This window comes from Phoca vitulina, unplaced genomic scaffold (genome assembly GCF_004348235.1).
Source record: "Phoca vitulina isolate PV1807 unplaced genomic scaffold, GSC_HSeal_1.0 scaffold40, whole genome shotgun sequence".
Taxonomy (NCBI): domain Eukaryota; kingdom Metazoa; phylum Chordata; class Mammalia; order Carnivora; family Phocidae; genus Phoca; species Phoca vitulina.
In genome coordinates this window covers 24,664,121-24,683,015 of record NW_022589743.1, presented here as the reverse complement: position 1 = coordinate 24,683,015, position 18,895 = coordinate 24,664,121, and the positions used below count along the sequence as shown (strand labels likewise).

The window sequence follows — 18,895 nt, the reverse complement described above, 5'->3', positions numbered from 1 at the left end:
ACTTGCGTTCAGAGATTTTCCTCCCAGTGCGGCCACCGTCGTTAGGGGAGGAAGGCGGGAGGGGGCGGGGACACGGGTGGGAGGTGGGTAAGCGCGCGCACCGCCTGTCCGTCGTGGTTTCCTGGCTGCGCGCGGCGGTGGCGGCGGAGTGGCTGCAGCTGTAGCAGCAGCCGCGAAGATGGCGGAGGGGTTGGAGCGTGTCCGGATCTCCGCGTCGGAGCTGCGAGGGATTCTGGCTGCTCTGGCGCCGCAGGCCGGGAGCAGAGGTGAGTCGCGCCGCCCAGCTCCTGGGCCGGGCCTGCCCGCCCCGCCTCCCTCTCCTCCTCTGCCTCCTCCCTGCTCAGTCCGCGGCGCTCCTGAGCCCCCGCCCCTTCCCCCAGCAGTGGGGGCGGGGGCCGAGGGCCGTCCCCTGGCCGCCCCACCAGCCCGAGGGCCAGTGCGGAATTGGGCTCGGCCAGCCCCGGCCCCCTCCGGGAGAGCCCGACCCGAGTTCCTGCCTCCGCCCCCTTTCTCACCGCGAAGGTGACTGTTCCCCATTGCCCCAGCCTTCTCAGAGCAGTTTGTGATTTCCAGTCAGGAGACGCGGCGAGAAGCGGGTGCTGGGGTCTGGGGGAGGCCCCGGGATGTATCGTTCCCAGAGGAATCATCCGCATGCCTTCCCTGTCATCCTTTAGAGTTGGAGAGAAGGAGCTGGGGAAATCGAGGAGAAAGATTGAACAGCTTGGGACTTCCTTGCTGAACTTTTTCCCCCAAGGCAGGGTTCTGAAGTTTGCGCCACCGGAGGGATCCAGGACCTCCGGTAGAGAGCTGACTGACTCTCTTCTGGTTTGCTTTTGGCATATGTGGGAGCAGTTTTTGTCAGAGAGAATGCTCATCTTGCAAATTAAAGTCTCCATCCACACCAGGAAAGCTCCAAGGAAGATTCTGGTATCTCATCTCTCCTTTGTTAGGTGGTGGAGTTGTGTAGAATGGTAGTTGTGCTTCTGCAGGCTTGTGGCCAAAGTCTGTGAAATTGGTTTTCGTTGGTCAGTTGAATGGGATTATTCAGGGTGTTTTCTCCCTCTGCTCTGAGTAGTAGTAGCTTTTCTCATTCCTCCTCCCCACCTCTAACTTAAGTTACAAACGCTCCTGAGGGTGAGTTATTCTGGAGGTAAGCTGCTTTGCCTTTATTTGCACTTGAAGAAATGTTTTTTTATTTTTTTTTTATTTTTTATTTTTTAAAGATTTTATTTATTTATTTGAGAGAGAGAGAATGAGAGAGAGCGAGTACATGAGAAGGGGGAGGGTCAGAGGGAGAAGCAGACTCCCTGCCGAGCAGGGAGGCCGATGCGGGACTCGATCCAGGGACTCCAGGATCATGACCTGAGCCGAAGGCAGTCGCCCAACCAACTGAGCCACCCAGGCGCCCTGAAGAAATGTTTTTTTAATAAAGCTTTTGAAAATACTGAGGCAGAGGTTTTGTGTTTTTGCGTCTTTCTGTTTTGTTACACCTATGAGTTAAATGCTGGAGGATATTATTTATTCCTGTTATGGGCTTGTTTGTATTGGTGTTTATAGAACAATACTAGGATTTTATAAAGCATTCTGTTTTGAGTACTCTATAATCTCAGTAATTGCTGTCAGTTTCCCATTGACAAGTTTAGTGGCTATTTGTAGTAGTCTCTCCCCTTAATAGGTAAAGGTAACAGATACAAAAAATAGATACTTGCTTATCTGTCATTCAGTAAGTGTAGGGAGCCTGGAGAGTAGTTTCGAAAGTCCTGTACCCTTATTTTTAAGTACTACAGTCCTTGGTATTTTGAAAGCATGTCACAATACTTCCATCATCCTCCAGAGAAAGCTCCTTTATGGAACTTTTTCCTTCTCATATTCCACATCATAGTAGCAGTTAGTCGCAGTATTCTAATGATGATAGTCTGAGCAGTATTTCCTTGGAATGACTGCTGGCTGCTGTTAGAGAGTTGGTGAGCATGAGTGGAGTTGAAGAATGTGAAAGGAACTGCTTCCTGTTTGCTTCAATAAGAGGTATGTGTTTGGGCAATTGGTATCCTAAAAGAAGAGGATTGTCCTGGTCAAGTTCAGAGACTGGAGTTGCACATTTCCCCCCCCCCCCAGAGATGTCCAGAACTGTGGATTGTTGTGCATACCCCTCTTTTTCTCCTTTATCCCCAGCTACTACTACTATGTTAAAAAGGGCTTAGCCACCCTGGAAAAATGTTAGAAGCACTAGAAGAAAAGACTAAAATGGATCCAAGGGCTCCATAGCAGAGAACAGTTTGATGTTCAAATAGTTAGAGATCTTTTATTCTGGCAATGATAAGGTAGTTTGAGGTCTTGGACATCTGGATATGACTTGGGTAACACAAGAGAGTATGTTGTTGTTGTTGTTGTTACTGTTTTTCCTATTTCCCTAATTCAAGTGTAGATAGTTCTAACATAATGAAGTTCTTAGCCTTGCCAATTGCTAAACAAGTACTGTAAACCTAGTAGAATTTCTGCTGCTTCAGAAATTTCCTTCCATGTTCGCCAGTATTAGCATTTCGATGTGTTGTTCTTGCTTGGCTTTTCTGTTATTTAACCAGAATGACAGTTTTTTTTCCTTCCCTCCCCTTTTATTCTTTTCTTCTACTTGTTCCTTTCTTCTACCTGTTCCTTCCCAACACTCTCTCCAACATCATAGAAAACATGAAGGAGCCCAGGCAGCGCAGAGATAACCGGCGCCCAGATCTGGAAATCTATAAGCCTGGTCTTTCCCGATTGAGGAACAAACCTAAAATCAAGGAACCTTCTGGGAGTGACGAATTTAAGGATGAAATTATTAACGACAGAGATTCCTCTGCTGTTGGAAATGGTACACAGCTCATTAAAGATGTGTGCAAGGAACTGGATAACCAACATCAAAATGGTCCTGTAGACCCAGAAAATATTGGGGCACAGGAGTCCTTTCCTAGGACTTCTGGACAAGAGGATCGAAGTCTAAGAATTATCAAGAGAACAAAGAAACCTGACATGCAGATCTACCAGCCTGGAAGGCGTTTGCAGACTCTTACCAAAGAATCGACTAGCAGGGTGGGTGAGGAAGAAATCCTCAACCAGGTGGAGCAATTGAGAGTAGAAGAAGATGAGTATAGGGGAAATGTGAAAGAGGAGGTTGTGAATAAACCAGACAAAGATGAGGCAGAAAAAGGCCTAAATGGTGACAGAATAAGGGCTGCAAAGGGAGAAAAAGGAAAGAGGATTGAGAAGGGGGAGGGGATAAAGAAAGTGACCGATGACCTGGCACAGGGGAAGCCGGGTTCAGCAAAGCGCTACTCCCGCTCAGACAAACGAAGGAACCGCTACCGCACTTGTAGTACCAGCTCGGCTGGCAGCAACAACAGTGCTGAGGGGGCTGGCCTGACTGATTGTGGATGTCGCCGCCGCCGACAGGATCGGACCAAGGAGAGGCCACGACTGAAGAAGCAAGTATCTATGTCCTCAACTGACTCTTTAGATGAGGACAGAATCGATGAGCCCGATGGGCCCAGGAGGAGCTCGGAAAGGAAGAAACATTTAGAAAGAAGCTGGTCTGGCCGTGGGGAGGGAGAGCAGAAAAGCAATGGGAAAGAAAATCGAGGCACTCTTCGTGTCACTTTTGATGCAGAAACCATGAACAAAGATTCCCCCCTCGTGAGATCAGCCAGGGAGGATGTGGATAGGATAAAGCTTGACAAAGGCCTGAGCAGTGGGGGCAAAGGCTCTGAGAAGCAGGAGTCCAAAAACCTGAAACAAGAACTTCGAGGCCGTGGTCGTGGCATTCTGATTCTGCCTGCCCATACCACCCTATCTGTCAGTTCAGCCGGTTCTCCAGAATCTGCACCTTTGGGACCTCGGCTTTTATTTGGATCTGGTAGTAAGGGATCTCGGAGTTGGGGCCGAGGAGGCACCACTCGACGATTATGGGACCCAAACAATCCTGATCAGAAACCTGCTCTAAAGAGCCAGACGCCCCAGCTACATTTCTTAGACACTGATGATGAAGTCAGCCCTACCTCTTGGGGTGATTCCCGCCAAGCCCAAGCATCTTACTATAAGTTTCAAAACTCTGACAACCCCTATTATTACCCCCGGACACCAGGCCCTGCCTCTCAGTATCCTTATACGGGCTATAGCCCTCTGCAGTACCCTGTGGGCCCTACAAATGGTGTGTACCCCGGGCCTTACTACCCAGGCTACCCAACTGCATCAGGACAGTATGTCTGTGGCCCCCTCCCTGCCAGCACCATGAGTCCTGAGGAGATGGAACAGCACATGAGGAACATGCAGCAGCAGGAGCTACATAGGCTTCTCCGGGTGGCTGACAACCAGGAACTGCAGCTCAGCAACCTGCTCTCCAGGGACCGCATCAGCCCTGAGGGTCTGGAGAAGATGACCCAGCTCAGGTGTGCTGTGTTCCGTCCTAGAGGGACGTGGGGGTAAGCTGGAGGTGGGTAGGCTCCTGTGGTGGAGGAGCGTAGAAACTGTTTTGGCAGGGCACTGGGCATTAAATCCCTTTCACATTGATTTTTGTAAGGAAGGAGCAGTTGGAAAAAAGAACAGAAAATTTGGTTTCTTGTCTTAGAAATGATTATGCTTCCCACTTTTTCTTTAAGAAAAAAAATCTTTAAGAGAACATGGAATCTGGAAATGGAAAAGGAAAGACTTTCCAGAATGCCAAGAAGTGAACAACATATAACTTGTGGTGAAGATCTTATTTCAGCTGTTAAATTTAGGTGGAGGCATATGGGGAAAAATCATTTTCCTAGACATAACTGTCTTTAGAATGACATTCTGCTGTGCAGAATAAAAAGTCAAATGAGTACTATACCTGGTGGCATTTTGGATTTCCTGCCAAGGAAGGTGTTTAATTTGCAAGAAGCTCAGATCTTGGGTTTAGCCTTTCTTATGGTGTATTTGGAGCTAGAAGTTGCATGTATTTTATTCCAGAGCTGAACTGCTGCAGCTATATGAGCGCTGTATCCTATTAGATATTGAGTTCTCTGATAATCAGAATGTGGATCAGATCCTGTGGAAGAATGCTTTCTATCAGGTGATTGAGAAGTTCAGGCAGCTTCTCAAGGATCCAAATGTTGAGAACCCCGAACAGATTCGGAACAGACTTTTGGAGCTCTTGGATGAGGTAAACCATCATCTTTTTGTCCTCAGGATAAAGGCTTTAGCATTCTGTAGTTGTGATGGGTTTTTATCACCTGAAATATGATGATTTATAGCAGAACATTGACTAAAAACTTGATGCTCTTTTCTTGGGTTTAGGCCTAACCCACCCTATTGCTTCCTTGGGACCATAACTTATTGGCAATTGGAGTTAGTTCTGACCTTGAAAATTTTCTGAATGTCTTGTTTGGGGGTGGGTGCTGTGGGGGGAGAAAGTGTGTATGGTGTGTGTCTGTGTATGTGTGTGTGTGTGTATTCATATTTTTAAAACCATGGAGGGGCTAATACTATGAATTTGTCTTGTGTTTAGTTGGTGACCATTAAATACTGTGTATGCCTCTCTTTACATGGGATGACTAAATATTAGCAGAACTGTGGACAGGTTACTTGCCCCAGTTTCTGGTGGGTAGATTGGATCAGAACAGTCTGATTCAGCTGTTTCTTATTTTTTGTCTTTATAGGGTAGTGACTTCTTTGATAGTTTGCTTCAGAAGCTGCAGGTTACTTACAAGTTCAAACTGGAGGACTACATGGATGGTCTTGCCATTCGCAGCAAGCCATTACGCAAGACAGTAAGCCAGCTTCTTTATCTTAAATTTAATCATCCATTTAGTAAGCATTTGTCTAGTGTTATGTGCTAGGCACTATGCTAGATGTTGAGGATACAAAACAAAAGATACAGTCCAGTGGGGGAACAGACCAATTAAACCTGCAATTATCATGTAATAAGTACCATGGTAATGTTATATATACAGTGTGGAAGGGGCACAGAGTGAAATGGCTCTGATTCCGACTGGTGGAGTCAAGGGAGACTTCTGAGAGACTGTCAAGTCTTGAAACCTGACTAGGAGTGGAAGGGGCAGTACGGAGCACAGCAAGAGAGAATCAGGCCTTGTTGGAAAGTGTAAGAAGTTCAATATGCTGGTTTTTGTAATGTGGAGTTGGGCTGTTGTAGGAGGTAAAGCTAATGAAGTAGAAAGGGATAGATCAAAAACTTTTGTATGCCATACTGAAGAGTTTGGACTTTATTCTGAAAGCAGCGAGGAGCCATGGCTTGATTTTCACTAAATGGATAGCATAGATTTCTTCTTAGAACCAGTCACTGGCAAATGGATGATTTGGGGCAAGAGAGTGGAGGTAGGAGGGTCAGGTTGAGGGCCTGAACCTAAGGTAGAGGTAGTGGAGGTGGAAAAGAGGAGACAAATTGGAAAGATATAAGGGAAATAGAATTGACTTGCTGGCTGATTTGGTGTGAATGATGAGATAGGAGGCATAAGGAGTCTAGATCATCTCCCAATTTGTGGCCTAGGAGAGTGGCTGGGAAGGAAGAGGTTAGTTTAGTTTTGGCTGTGCGTAAGTAGAGGAACTTGAAAATGAACAGATGAATATTCTGGTCTGTTTGAAGCTCAGGGGAAAGAGCTAAGCTGGTGCTATAGATTCAGAAGTCATCAGTGTGTAAGTGATAGTTGAAGCAGAAGTTGGGATCCTGGGATACTGGCCAGTCAGCCAGAGAGTGAGAGGTGGGGATCAAATTTCAAGGTGGTGGTGGGCAGAATTGTCAAGTGCTGTAGAGTCAGCGAATGCTGCTATTACTGAAAGTGTCCATTGGATTGGATGAGCTTATCACAATTTATTTCAGTTGGAGAGGATGGAAGACAGATTGCAGAGAATGAAAAGTGGGACAGTAGATACAACGAAGGGAGTAATATAGACCATCCTTTTAAGAATCTTGGCTGTGAAGGCAAGGAGGGAAGATAGTAGTTAAAAGAGAACATAGTGTCAAGAGAAGTTTGTTTTTAAGCTGGAAGAGTCTTAAGCATATTTATATATTGAGAGGAAAGGGCCAGGGTAAAGGAAGAAGTTAAATAAAGATTCATTAGAGAAAGGCATATGATTTATGGAGCAGAGACTTCCTCTTGTCTTTCTACTCCTGATGATTGGTGTGCACAAACTCTATTACTAATCAACAAGTATTTATTGAGACCCTCCTACATGCCACGTGTCTTTCTAAGACACATAATTCATTGTGGAACAAGAAAGCCATGATCCCAGCTCTTGGAGTTTAGAGTTTGCTTAGGGGTGAGTACAGGTGGTAGATTAGTAATTGCAGATGCAGCGACTTCTGCAAAGGATGTTGTGGTGGGGGTATAAGGTAAAGGGGTTTAGAGGATCATGGAAGACTGAGGAAGTCAGTTAAGCTGGGGCTAAAAACCTGAGATGTTAGCCAAGTGAAGGTGTATGTGAAGATGCTAGAACATTCTATGGAGAGGAAGTAGTATATGTGCAGGTCCTGAAGCTGGAAAGAGCATGGTGTGTTAGGGAGACTAAGAAAAGTCTAGTCTGACTGAGGTACAGAGAGAGAGGGGGGAGGTGGTGCTGCAGAGGTAGACAGAAGCTAGACCATCTGGGACTTCATCCAGAGGATAGTGGAGAGCCTTTGGTGGAATTTGGTTTTTTCTTCCCCCCATTGAGATAGTAGAGTGCTATAGTATGGAAACATAATCTGTTTTCTTGGTGCTTTGTCAGCTAACTACAAAGGGTTCTTGGTGTTCATTCATAGAATGTGTGGAATAGTCAGGACTCTGAAGGTATATGGCTTGTAATGGTACATAACTTTGCTGAGGCACACATTTGTTATATATTAGGAGGTTGATGTGCAGCAGCTAGTTATTTAGCTAGTGGATGAGCCCTCCTCAGGGGCAGTATCTACTTCTCCTTGAAGTTTTGTTCTTTATTTGGTGATGTGTTAATTTCTTGTGTGTGAGGTGGAGTGGAATTGTATGTTATGAAGTGATGTTCCTTAGGTTTTTTGGTTGGACACATGTCTTGGGATTGTTAAGGGTCTACTCTGTTGTTTTCTAATGGAGGGACAGATGCCAAGCCCATTATTGAGAAAACATACATATAGAGAGGGAGAGAGAACTACCCAGTCCCTGGCCATTTTGTAGGTGTTTGGTAAAGGGTGACTATGTTATCGTTTTAGGGAATTGTTACTGTTTTGCAAAGTGAATGAAATGCAGTAACACAGTGCAGTGATACTAATAGTTTGAGGAGAGAGAGACTATAGTGATGACAGGAAAATAACAGAATAAACAATTGTCTTAGTATTTGTATATCACTTTATAATTTGTGAAGTATTTAACACTTACTCTATGGAGTATGCATTTTTATATTCAGATGAAGAAACTTGAGTCCAAAAAACAGTCCCAAAGGCCTACGGAAGATCACACAACCCTTACATAGAGAGTCAGGTTTCCTGGTTTCCAGGTTTCAGAATGTTTTCTTCTGTTTACCTGGGACTTGAAATAAGAATGACCCCTCTCTTTTCTGCCAATCTTTCTCATATTGGCTGTTTTCGCTAGGCAAGTTTAGACTGAAAACTTTTTTCTTTGTTGAGGACTACTAGTGCCTTATTAGTGCTGTTCTGTCACTTTGATCCTATCATTGTCCTTTGGTGTTGAAGTTAAAGTTTCTTGGGTACACTACTAACTGATCAACTAACTGATCATTTTTCCTGAAGGTAAAATATGCTTTGATCAGTGCCCAGCGATGTATGATTTGCCAAGGAGATATTGCTAGGTATCGGGAACAAGCCAATGACACAGCAAACTACGGGAAAGCACGCAGGTACTTTTGCCTCTTGTTCATTGCTTCTCTTTCCTTGCGGCGTTAAGCTAAGCCCTATTAAGAGCAATGGGCCACCCGAGCTGCCTCTCATATGGAAGTCCTACAGGTGCCCCTGTTGGTCTTTGTAATCAGGCTTTACCACTCCAGCGTTACATCTAACACTCCAGCTTATGTCTTAAGCAGTTAAAGCTATCAGGTGATGAAATGGGAAAGCATTGATATGGAGCTAGCATTTTTTACTGTTTTTCTATTCCAGTTGGTACCTAAAGGCCCAGCATATTGCTCCCAAGAATGGGCGCCCATATAACCAGTTGGCTCTGCTGGCAGTGTATACGGTAAGCAATCCTATGGACAGGGGAAGTATTTTGCAGACAGTATCTTAGAAAGAATGGATTTTGATAGCATCAGCTCCTGGAGCTAGAGTTCCTCTGAACACTAAACCTAAAAAATATCCTTTCCTGCCATCCTCACATTCCTCTTGTTACTTTCAGAGGTAAGTTGTCAGTGATTCTTCATTCCAGTTGAATCTGTACTTCATCCCCTTTCATTGCACTTAAGTTCCTAAAGGAATGCTCATGCTCCAGCCAAACACCACTCTTTGTTTTTGACCAAGGCTTCTGCTCTGAATCTTGTCTTTCTTCCCTTCCCTGTCCTGTTGAATGAGGTTACTCATTTCTAGAAGGAAAATAAGGCTCCCTTTACCACTTTTCCTTAAAGTCCTCAACTAGCCCTAACTAGTGAGATCCTTACTTCCTTTCCCCGGATTATCCCCTTATTCCTCTTAAGTTTTCACTTAATGAGCCTCCTTAGCAGAAGCACTTAGTGCCAAATTGTATCTTTCTAGATCTTACCAAACTCCTCTCAATATGCCTCTAACAGAGAGCCTTGGGAGCAGGTAACAGCCCCTCGTAAGGAAGCTGAATTGAAGGCGGTGGGGAGGTCAATGGTAGGTATCAAAGATTTAAGTATAAAGCAGCTAACATGCTCATTTAGCAGGAAGAGTTTTCATAATGCTATAAAATTTCATTGCCCGAATAATCAGTGTTTGAGTTAAAATATTTATTCCCCTTTATTCAACAAAAGATTCAAAGAAATTCCTAACACTTCATGATGGATTGAAATTGTTGATTAAGTAGTGTGGTTGACTGACACTTCCTTCTACATCTCTAGAATATCTTCATTCACTCTTTCTTTCTTTCGTTCTTTCTTTTTTAAGATTTTATTTTTTGACAGAGAGAGACACAGCGAGAGAGGGAACACAAGCGGGGGAGTGGGAGAGGGAGAAGCAGGCTTCCCGTGGAGCAGGGAGCCCAATGCGGGGCTCGATCCCAGGACCCTGGGATCATGACCTGAGCCGAAGGCAGACGCCCAGCAACTGAGCCACCCAGGCGCCCCCACTCTTTCTTTTTTTAGATTTTATTTATTTATTTGAGTGAGAGAGAGAGAGAGAGATCACCAACAGTGGGGAGGGGTAGAGGGAGAAGCAGACTTCCCACTGAGCAGGGAGCCCAATGCGGGGCTTTATCCTAGGACCCTGGGATCATGACCTGAGCTGAAGGTAGATGCTTAACCGACTGAGCCACCCAGGTGCCCCTCTTCATTCACTCTTTATTTTCTTTAGTACACTAATAGTATTATGCAACTATCAACTCTATCTAAGTCCAAGACGTTTTCATCACCCCAAAAGGAAACCCTATACCCATTACTCTCCATTCCTTCTACCTCCCAGCCTCTGGCAACCACTTAGTCTGCTTTCTGTTTCAGGATATACCTATTGAATGTTTCATATAAATGGAATCATCCAGTATGTGACTTCTTTATGTCTGGCTTCTTGCATTTAGCATAAAGTTTTTGAGGTTCGTTTATGTTGTAGGATGTCTCAGTACTTCATTTTTATGGCCAAATCATATTCCGTTGTATAGATATACTATACTTTATTCATTAGTTATTGGACGTTTTGGTTTGTTTTCACCTTTTAGCTATTGTGAATAGTGCTTTGTGAAGTACAGGTATTTGAATATCTGTCGTCAGTTCTTCTGAGTCTATACTTATGAGTGGAATTGCTGGGTTATATGGTAATTCCACGTTTAGCCTTTTTTTTTAAGATTTTTTTATTTTAGAGACAGTGTGTATGCTGGTGGGGGGAGGAACGAAGAGAGAGAGGGAGAGAAGCAGACTCCCTGCTGAGCATGGAGCCCAATGCGGGGCTCGATCTCACGACCCTGAGATCATGATCTGAGCCGAAATCAAGAGTCAGATGTTTAACTGACAGAGCCAGCAGGCGCCCCCATGTTTAACTTTTTAAGGGATCACCAAACTTTTCCATAGAGGCTGCACCTTTTTACATTCCCACCAGCAATGTACAAGGTTTCTAGTTCCTCCATGTTCTCACCAACATTTTCATTTCTTTGATTATGACCCACCCACACTGTGGGTTTTTTCCCCCCACTTGGGGACATTTTTTTCTTTAATGTTTTTTTCTTCTTTCCTTCCTTCCTTCCTTTCTCTCTCTTTCTTTTCTTCTTTCTTTCCTTCCTTCCTTCCTTCCTTCACTCCTTGTCAGTTTTAAGTTTGCAGAAAAATTAAGCAGAAAGTACAGAGAGTTCCCATATACTCCCTCAACTCCTCTCCCAGTCAATTTTCCCTGTCATTAACATCTTGCATTAGTGTAATACATTTGTTTGTTATTGGTGAGCCAGTATTGATACCTTATCACTAACTAAAGTTCCTAGTTTACATTAGGGTTCACTTTTGTACAGTCTGTGGATTTGAACAAATCTGTAATGACATGTATTCATCATTACAGTATCATACAGAGTAGTTTCACTGTCCTAAAAATACCCTGTGCTCCACCTCCACCTATTCATCCCTCCTCACTCCTCTGAACCTCTAGTAATCTTAATTTTTACTGTCTATAGTTTTGCCTTTTCCTGAATGTCATAGTTGGAAACCATACAGTATGTAGTATTATTTTCAGATTAGCTTGTTTCACTTAGTAATATGCATTTAGGATTACTTTTGTGATGTGACAGCTCTTTTCTTTCTATTGTTGAGTAATATTCCATTGTATGGATGTACCACAGTTTGTTTATTCATTCCCCTATTGAAGGACATCTTGGTTGTTTTCAAGTTCTGGCAATTATAAATAAAAATGCTGTAAATGTTTGTGTGCAGGTCTTGTGTGGACATAAATTGTCATCTCATTTAGATAAATACCAAGTAGTGTGATTGCTGGATTGTATGGTAAGAGTGTATGTAGTTTGGAAGAAATTACCAGACTGTCTTCCGAAGTGGCTGTGCCATTTTGCATTCCTTCAGGCAGTGGATGAGAGTTCCTGTTGCTCTGCATCCTCATCAGCATTTAGTGTTGTCAGTGTTCTGGATTTTGGTCATTCTATAATAGATGTGTAGCATTATCTCATTTTAACTTGCATTTCCCTAATAACATATGACGTGGAGCATCCTTTCATGTGCTTATTTGCCATTTGTGTATCTTCTTTGGTGAGGTGTCTGTTTTGATCTTTTGCCCATCTTTAAATTGGGTTGTTTTTTTATTGTTGAGTTTTAAGTGTATATTTTGAATATCAGTCCTTTATTAGGTATGTGTTTTGTGAATATTTTCTCTGTATGTGGCTTATCTTTTCATTTTCTTAGCACAGAACAAAAGTTTTTAATTTTAATGAAATCCAACTTACCAACTTCTTCTTTTGTGAATTTTGCTTTTGGTGTAATATCTAAGAACTCCTCACCAAACCCAAGGTTATCTAGATTTTCTCCTGTGTTATCTTCTAGGAGTATAGTTTTACATCTTACATTTAGGTCTGCGATCTAGAAAGGCATAAGGTCTGTGGCATAGATTCATTGTTTTGCATGTCGATGTCCAGTTGTTTCAACACCATTTGTTGAAAAGATCATCCTTTCTCCATCGAATTGTCTTTCTTCCTTTGTCAAAGATCAGCTGGCTGTATTTGTCTGGGTCTATTTCTGGGCTCTCTATTTCATTCCATTGATCTGTTTGTCTGTTCTTTGGCCAGTACCACTATAGTAGCTTAATGGTAGGTCATGAAGTTGGGTAGTTCGGTCTTCCGACCATGTTCTTCTTTGTCAGTATTGTGTAGGCTATTCTGGATCTTTTGCCTTTCCATATAAACTCTAGAATCATTTTGTTGTTATCTACAAATCTATTGACTTTGAAGTAGTATCTCATTGTGGTTTTGATTTGCATTTCCCTAACAACTAATGATGTTGAGCTGCATTATAGGCCATTTGGAGAAATGTCTATATAAATCCTTTGCCTATTTTGTCTTATATTAAAAAAATTAAAAAAATTTATTTGTAAAATATACATAAGATGAAATTTACCATCTTACCCATTTTACATTTACACTGTTTTGCAACTAACCTCCAGAACTCTCTTCATCTTGCAAAACTGAAACTTTATACCCATTAATTAAGCAACTCCCCATTTTCCCCTCCCTCCAACCACTGACAACCACCCTTCTACTTTCTGTCTCTGAATTTGTCTACTTTAGGTACTTAATATAAGTGGAATCATACAGTATTTCTTTTTGTGACTGGCTTATTTCACTTAGCATGATATCCTAAAGGTCCATCCATGTTACAGCTTGTGTCAGAATTTCCTCTTTAAGGCTGAATAGCACTCAGTTATATGTATATACCATATTTTGTTTATCACTTCATCTGTCAGTGCACACTTCCACCTTTTGGCCATTGTGAATAATGCTGCCATGAATGTGAGTGTACAAAAATCTCTTTAAGACTCTGCCTTTAGCTTGGGTCCCAGGGTCCTAGGATCGAGTCACACATCAGTCTCCTTGCTCAGCGGGGAGCCTGCTTCTCCCTCTGCCTGCTGATCCCCCTGCTTGTGCACTGTCTCTCTCTCTCAAATAAATAAAATCTTAAAAAGAAAGATTTATTTATTTATAATTTGAGAGGACAGAGGGAGAGAATCTTCAAGCCAGTTCCCTGCTGAGCACAGAGCCTGATGCAGGGCTTGATCCCACGACCCATGAGATCATGACCTGAGCGGAAACCAAGAATTGGACATTTAACCGACTTAGCTACCCAGATGCCCCTCTTCTAAGAGTTTTTATAGTTTTTATATTTAGATCTTTGGCCCATTTTTCATTAAGTAAATGGTGTGAAATATGGGCCCAGCTTCATTCTTTTGCATGTGGATATCCAGTTCTAGTACCATTTGCTGAAGAGGCTGTTCTTTCCCCATTGACTAGTCTTGGGATCCTTGTTGTAACTCAGTTGGTGCCTGGATTTATTTCTGGACTCTCAGTTCTCGTCCATGGATCCATATGTCTACCCTTATGCCAGCACCTCATTGTTTTAATTACTATAGCTTTGTGGTAAATTTTGAAACCAGGATATATGGGTTTTCCACCTTTGTTCTTCTTTTTTAAGATGAGTTTGGCTGTTTGGGGTTTCTTGTAATTCCATATGGATTTTAGGATCAGCTTTTTCATTTCTGCAAAAAGAGTCACTGGGATTTTCATAAGAATTACATTGACTGTGTAGTTGCTTTGGGGAGTATTTACACAGATGTTTTTTATTTATTTAGGTCTTCTTTAGTTTCTTTCAGACGTGTTTTATAATTTTCAGTATATAAGTTTTACACTTCCTTGGTTAAACTTATTCCTAAGTATGTTATTCTTTTTGATGCTGTTGTAAATGGAATTATTTTCTTAATTTCTTTTAAAGATTGTTTATTACTAATATATAGAAATATAACTGATTTTTGAGCATTGATCATAATATCTTACAACTTCACTGAATTCCCTCTGTGGCTTTTTGCCATTCTGATTAAATTGGTATATTTTTCTTTCATAGACCTCTGACCTAAATTAATGGTCCTTTCAAGCTCTTTTCCTCTGTCCCTCTTTTTCTGTCTCCCTTTTATCCTAGTTGTCTTTTACTATCACTTTCTTAATTTTCTGTTTCCTCCAATCAGTCATTCAGTGAATCTCAAGAATTCAGTGAGAACATGTTTGTGCACAGCGCTTTGCTGGGTGCTGTGAGTGATGAATATGTGATATGTTTTCTGCTCTGAAAAATGTGTTGAGAGGGCAAGTGAGGTGTGTAGACAGTGATAGAAATTAGACGTCATGAAATTTGATGCAATTGATTAGATGTGCCATTATTTTCTGGACCATTAAGAAAGAATATGTGAAAAAAAAAAAAAAGAATATGTGAATTATAAATAGGACATAATGGTAGATATTGATTGTAAGTTCTATCTTGATTTCAGAAATGTTAAAATATGAAAAAATCATTGTAGAATCGACAAAACGCAATCTAAAATCAAGTGAGTGGTATAGGCTGAGATCAGTACAGATTGGGATAATATTAAAAATAGCCCCCATTAGGGGTGCCTGTCTGGCTTAGTCAGTAGAGTATGTGACTGTTGATCTCAGGGTTGTGAGTTTGAGCCCCAAGGCAGTGTAGTAGAGATTACTTAAAAATAAAATCTTAAAAAATAGCCCCCATTTAACTGACTGTAACAGTATATCAGATAATCTGTTAAACTGTATGTGTTATATGAATTTTATTCATTTTAGGAGCCATATATGTATAAATATCTTCTAATAAATATCTACCTAATAAGTGGCAGGACCTAATTCAAACTCAGGCAGTTGACCTTAGAGTGTGTACCTTTAACCATGCTAGCTGAATAGAAGATGCGAGGTTTTTTGTTGTTGTTGTTGTTGTTTTTAAGATTTAAGTTTTGAAGAATGAGTTACAGGGGTGAGAGAGAAGTTAGTGTTCTTTTTTTTTTTTTTTTTTTAAGATTTTATTTATTTATTCATGAGAGAGAGAGAGAGGCAGAGGCAGAGGGAGAAGCAGGATCCCCGCGGAGCAGGGAGCCCGATGTGGGACTCGATCCCAGGACCCTGGGATCATGACCTGAGCCGAAGGCAGACGCTTAACCGACTGAGCCACCCAGGCATCCCGAGAAGTTAGTGTTCTAAATGCATTTTGAGGGGCGCCTGGGTGGCTCAGTCGTTAAGCGTCTGCCTTCGGCTCAGGTCATGATCCCAGCATCCTGGGATCGAGCCCCACATCGGGCTCTCTGCTCTGCGGGAAGCCTGCTTCTCCCTCTCCCATTCCCCCTGCTTGTGTTCCCTCTCTCGCTGTGTCTCTCTCTGTCAAATAAATAAATAAAATCTTAAAAATAAATAAATAAATAAATAAATAAATAAATGCATTTTGAGACAGCTAGAAAAAAAGGAAAAAAATATATATGAAGTTGGAGAAAGGCTTTTTTACATTCTTTCCCCCTTTGTTTCAGTGTTTTTCTTTCTCCTTTCTGATCTTCTCCCTTTCTTTTCCTTATTAATTGGTTGTGAAACAAACTTGAAGTATTTATTTGCTGAATTCATTGGATAATAGTTTATAGGTCCCTTTCTGTGCAGAATCAGTGTGGTATAGGGCAAACCTGAACTCAGGAGCCAGACAGACCTAGGTTTATATACTGGCATACCCAGGATTTGGCTTGGAGGCTTTGATGGACAAGTTATGTTGTTGGACAACAATCTTCCTGGGCTCCCCTTTCTTCATCTTTGAAATGGGACTAATAATGCCTATGGGGCAGTGTTCTTAGGTTTAGGAGTAAAATCTATGAAGTGATGGTCACTTGTCTCACTGTGCTTAATCATTGATATTGCCATTGTTATTTATAATATTTTTTTAGCTAATAACTAGTGAGTTGAACATTTTCTTTCTCTAAAAACAAAATTGGATTTTATATTTGATGAGGCTCTTTATTCTTTTCTCCCTCTTGTGAGTACTTGGCTCTTAGAGTACCTCCACATGTAAGTCAGAGTCCTGTGCCAGGAGAGATCCCTGACGTAATTGCCGTGGTTCATCCCATGGATAGCATTCTGATTTTCTTATTGGAATTCCTTATAGCCTGGGAGAGATAGTAAGGTTTTCTAGGTCGGCTGACTCAGGCTGGAGTCAGGAAGAGAACTGGTTGACTTGATGTCTCTGGCCTCTTTCTGCAGAGGAGGAAGCTTGATGCTGTCTATTACTATATGCGCAGTTTAGCTGCCAGCAACCCTATCCTGACTGCCAAGGAGAGTCTCATGAGCTTGTTTGAGGAGACCAAACGAAAGGTGAGTGGGGATGCAGGCAGACTCATTCCTTCCTAAAAGAATGTGTTTCTCTTAGTGCTTCCGTGTCCTCAGAGGAATGCCTTATAATGCCCTCAGGGGGTCCCATTGGGCTGTGCTGATAAGTCAGTCAGCCCCTATGCAGAACCAAACTCATCTTTAGGAGGGTTCTCCAGGGCCTTTGGGTGTGCATCTAGATTATGAAATTAATAACTTCTATGAGACAAAGCAGATAATACTTTGCTACTTAGGGACTATAGAAAAGTCTTTATTTTTTATAGCCCCTGGGCAACAAACTCAAGATGAGGTGAGTGCCTCTTTTTATTAGTTGACTCCCAGGAGAGTCTGAGCTTATGTGTTTGTATGTTGTACAGGCAGAGCAGATGGAAAAAAAGCAACACGAGGAATTGGAACTGAGCCCTGACCAGTGGCGGAAAGGAAAGAAGTCTACTTTCCGGCATGTTGGAGATGACACCACTCGCTTAGAGATCTGGATCCATCCATCACATCCCCGGTCCTCCCAGGGCACTGAATCTGGGAAGGATTCTGAGCAGGAGAATGGGCTGGGCAGCCTGAGCCCAAGTGATGTAAGTTCCTGAGGGTGATATAATGATCAAGACTAGCTAAGTAAAAGTGGATGCCCCAGTACATGCAACTGGGAGGCACTGCACAGACATTTCCCATGAATCCTGGGGAAGGTAAATCACTTCAGGCTTTCTGACGTCGTCCTCTTTCTCCTCCAGCTTCACTTCATCTTTATTATATGCTTCCCTCTCTCACCACTATGTGGCACTGTAGAATTTAGTAAAACTAGTTTTTCTAAAGGAAGATCTACTTAGTGTAGGATGAGAATTTTTTGCTGCTTTGGGTTTAGAGTCACCAATATGATGCTTTAGGATTCTGTAGGGATTTTGTGAAGCTAGTAGGAGAGAGAGCATAGTAGGAAAACTGCAGATGGCTGGTTCATTGTCCTTTGAGAGTAAAATTCCTAGTGGAGTGGATGGTGGGGTGACCTGGGACCACATCTTGAAGGGTCACACAGTAAATAATTTGACCTTTATCCTGAAGGTAGTAGGGAACTATTGAATGCTTTAAATAAGGAAGTAACTTGTCAGATACACATTTTAGAAATATAACTCTGGCTGCTTTGTGAAAAGTTTGGAGAAGGGTAAGACTAGAAATAGGAAGAGTAGGAGGGGTACTACAATAATCCAAGTATGATGTGGAGAGGACCTGAACCAGGAAATGGCTTTGGAGATGGGGAGAAGTGAACAAATACGAGGTATATTAATGAGGTAGAATCCAAAGGACTTGAGTGGACAGGGGGAGCTGAAGGACAAGAGGAAATCAAAAGTAACATCTACCTAGGTGTTTCTGGGTTGGAAACTGAGTGAACGCTGGTCTATTCCTTGAGATAGGGAATAGAGGTAGAATTGGTTTTAGGAGAAAAATGAGGAGTTTAGTTTTAGACATGTTAGAATTTCTATAGGACATTGAAGAGAGATTTAAAGGCTATCTTATCTGAAGCTGGGGAGGGCATTCTGGATTAGAGATGAAGATATTTGAAGGCATCCTCTTATAGATGGAATTGAAGTCATGAGAGTTGATTCAGTCACTCGAGAAAAAAACAATGAGAAGTAGGTTGAAGATCTAAGAGAGAAAGGAGATAGATGGCGGGCAGGGAGAGGTCCTTGTAGAGGATTGGAAGGGAGAGGAATCTGGAGCACAAGTTTACGGATTAGCCTGAATGAGGGTGAGAGATCCCTCTTTCTTATGCTTGAGGGAAAGGAACAGGTAATAGGGGGTCAGGTAAGTTGGTGGGAATTGGAGGAGGAAGATGAGGGAGGGCCTTTTTGATGTTTTCTTTTTTCTTTTTGAAGTGGGAGACATGGTTGTCTGCTAAGAATGAATCGAAGGTGGTGGGATAGGAGGAC

The 18,895-nt window shown here is 42.4% G+C and overlaps 1 protein-coding gene across 2 annotated transcripts in view; it reads left to right on the top strand.

Moving 5' to 3' along the window:
* Positions 1-83: 83 nt before the first annotated feature.
* Positions 84-18,895, top strand: part of SMG6 (SMG6 nonsense mediated mRNA decay factor) — a 230,580-nt gene continuing 211,768 nt past the window's right edge. Inside the window, exons 1-8 of one of the 2 annotated variants that reach the window (XM_032429307.1) lie at positions 84-266; positions 2,681-4,421; positions 4,966-5,158; positions 5,655-5,765; positions 8,714-8,820; positions 9,077-9,155; positions 16,854-16,964; positions 17,336-17,548. In XM_032429307.1, the coding sequence (XP_032285198.1) occupies positions 179-266; positions 2,681-4,421; positions 4,966-5,158; positions 5,655-5,765; positions 8,714-8,820; positions 9,077-9,155; positions 16,854-16,964; positions 17,336-17,548 (2,643 nt within the window). In that variant the 5' untranslated portion in view covers positions 84-178. Of the gene's footprint in view, positions 267-444; positions 523-2,680; positions 4,422-4,965; positions 5,159-5,654; positions 5,766-8,713; positions 8,821-9,076; positions 9,156-16,853; positions 16,965-17,335; positions 17,549-18,895 lie in introns of those variants that run through there. The other variant, XM_032429306.1, reaches the window with a different exon arrangement.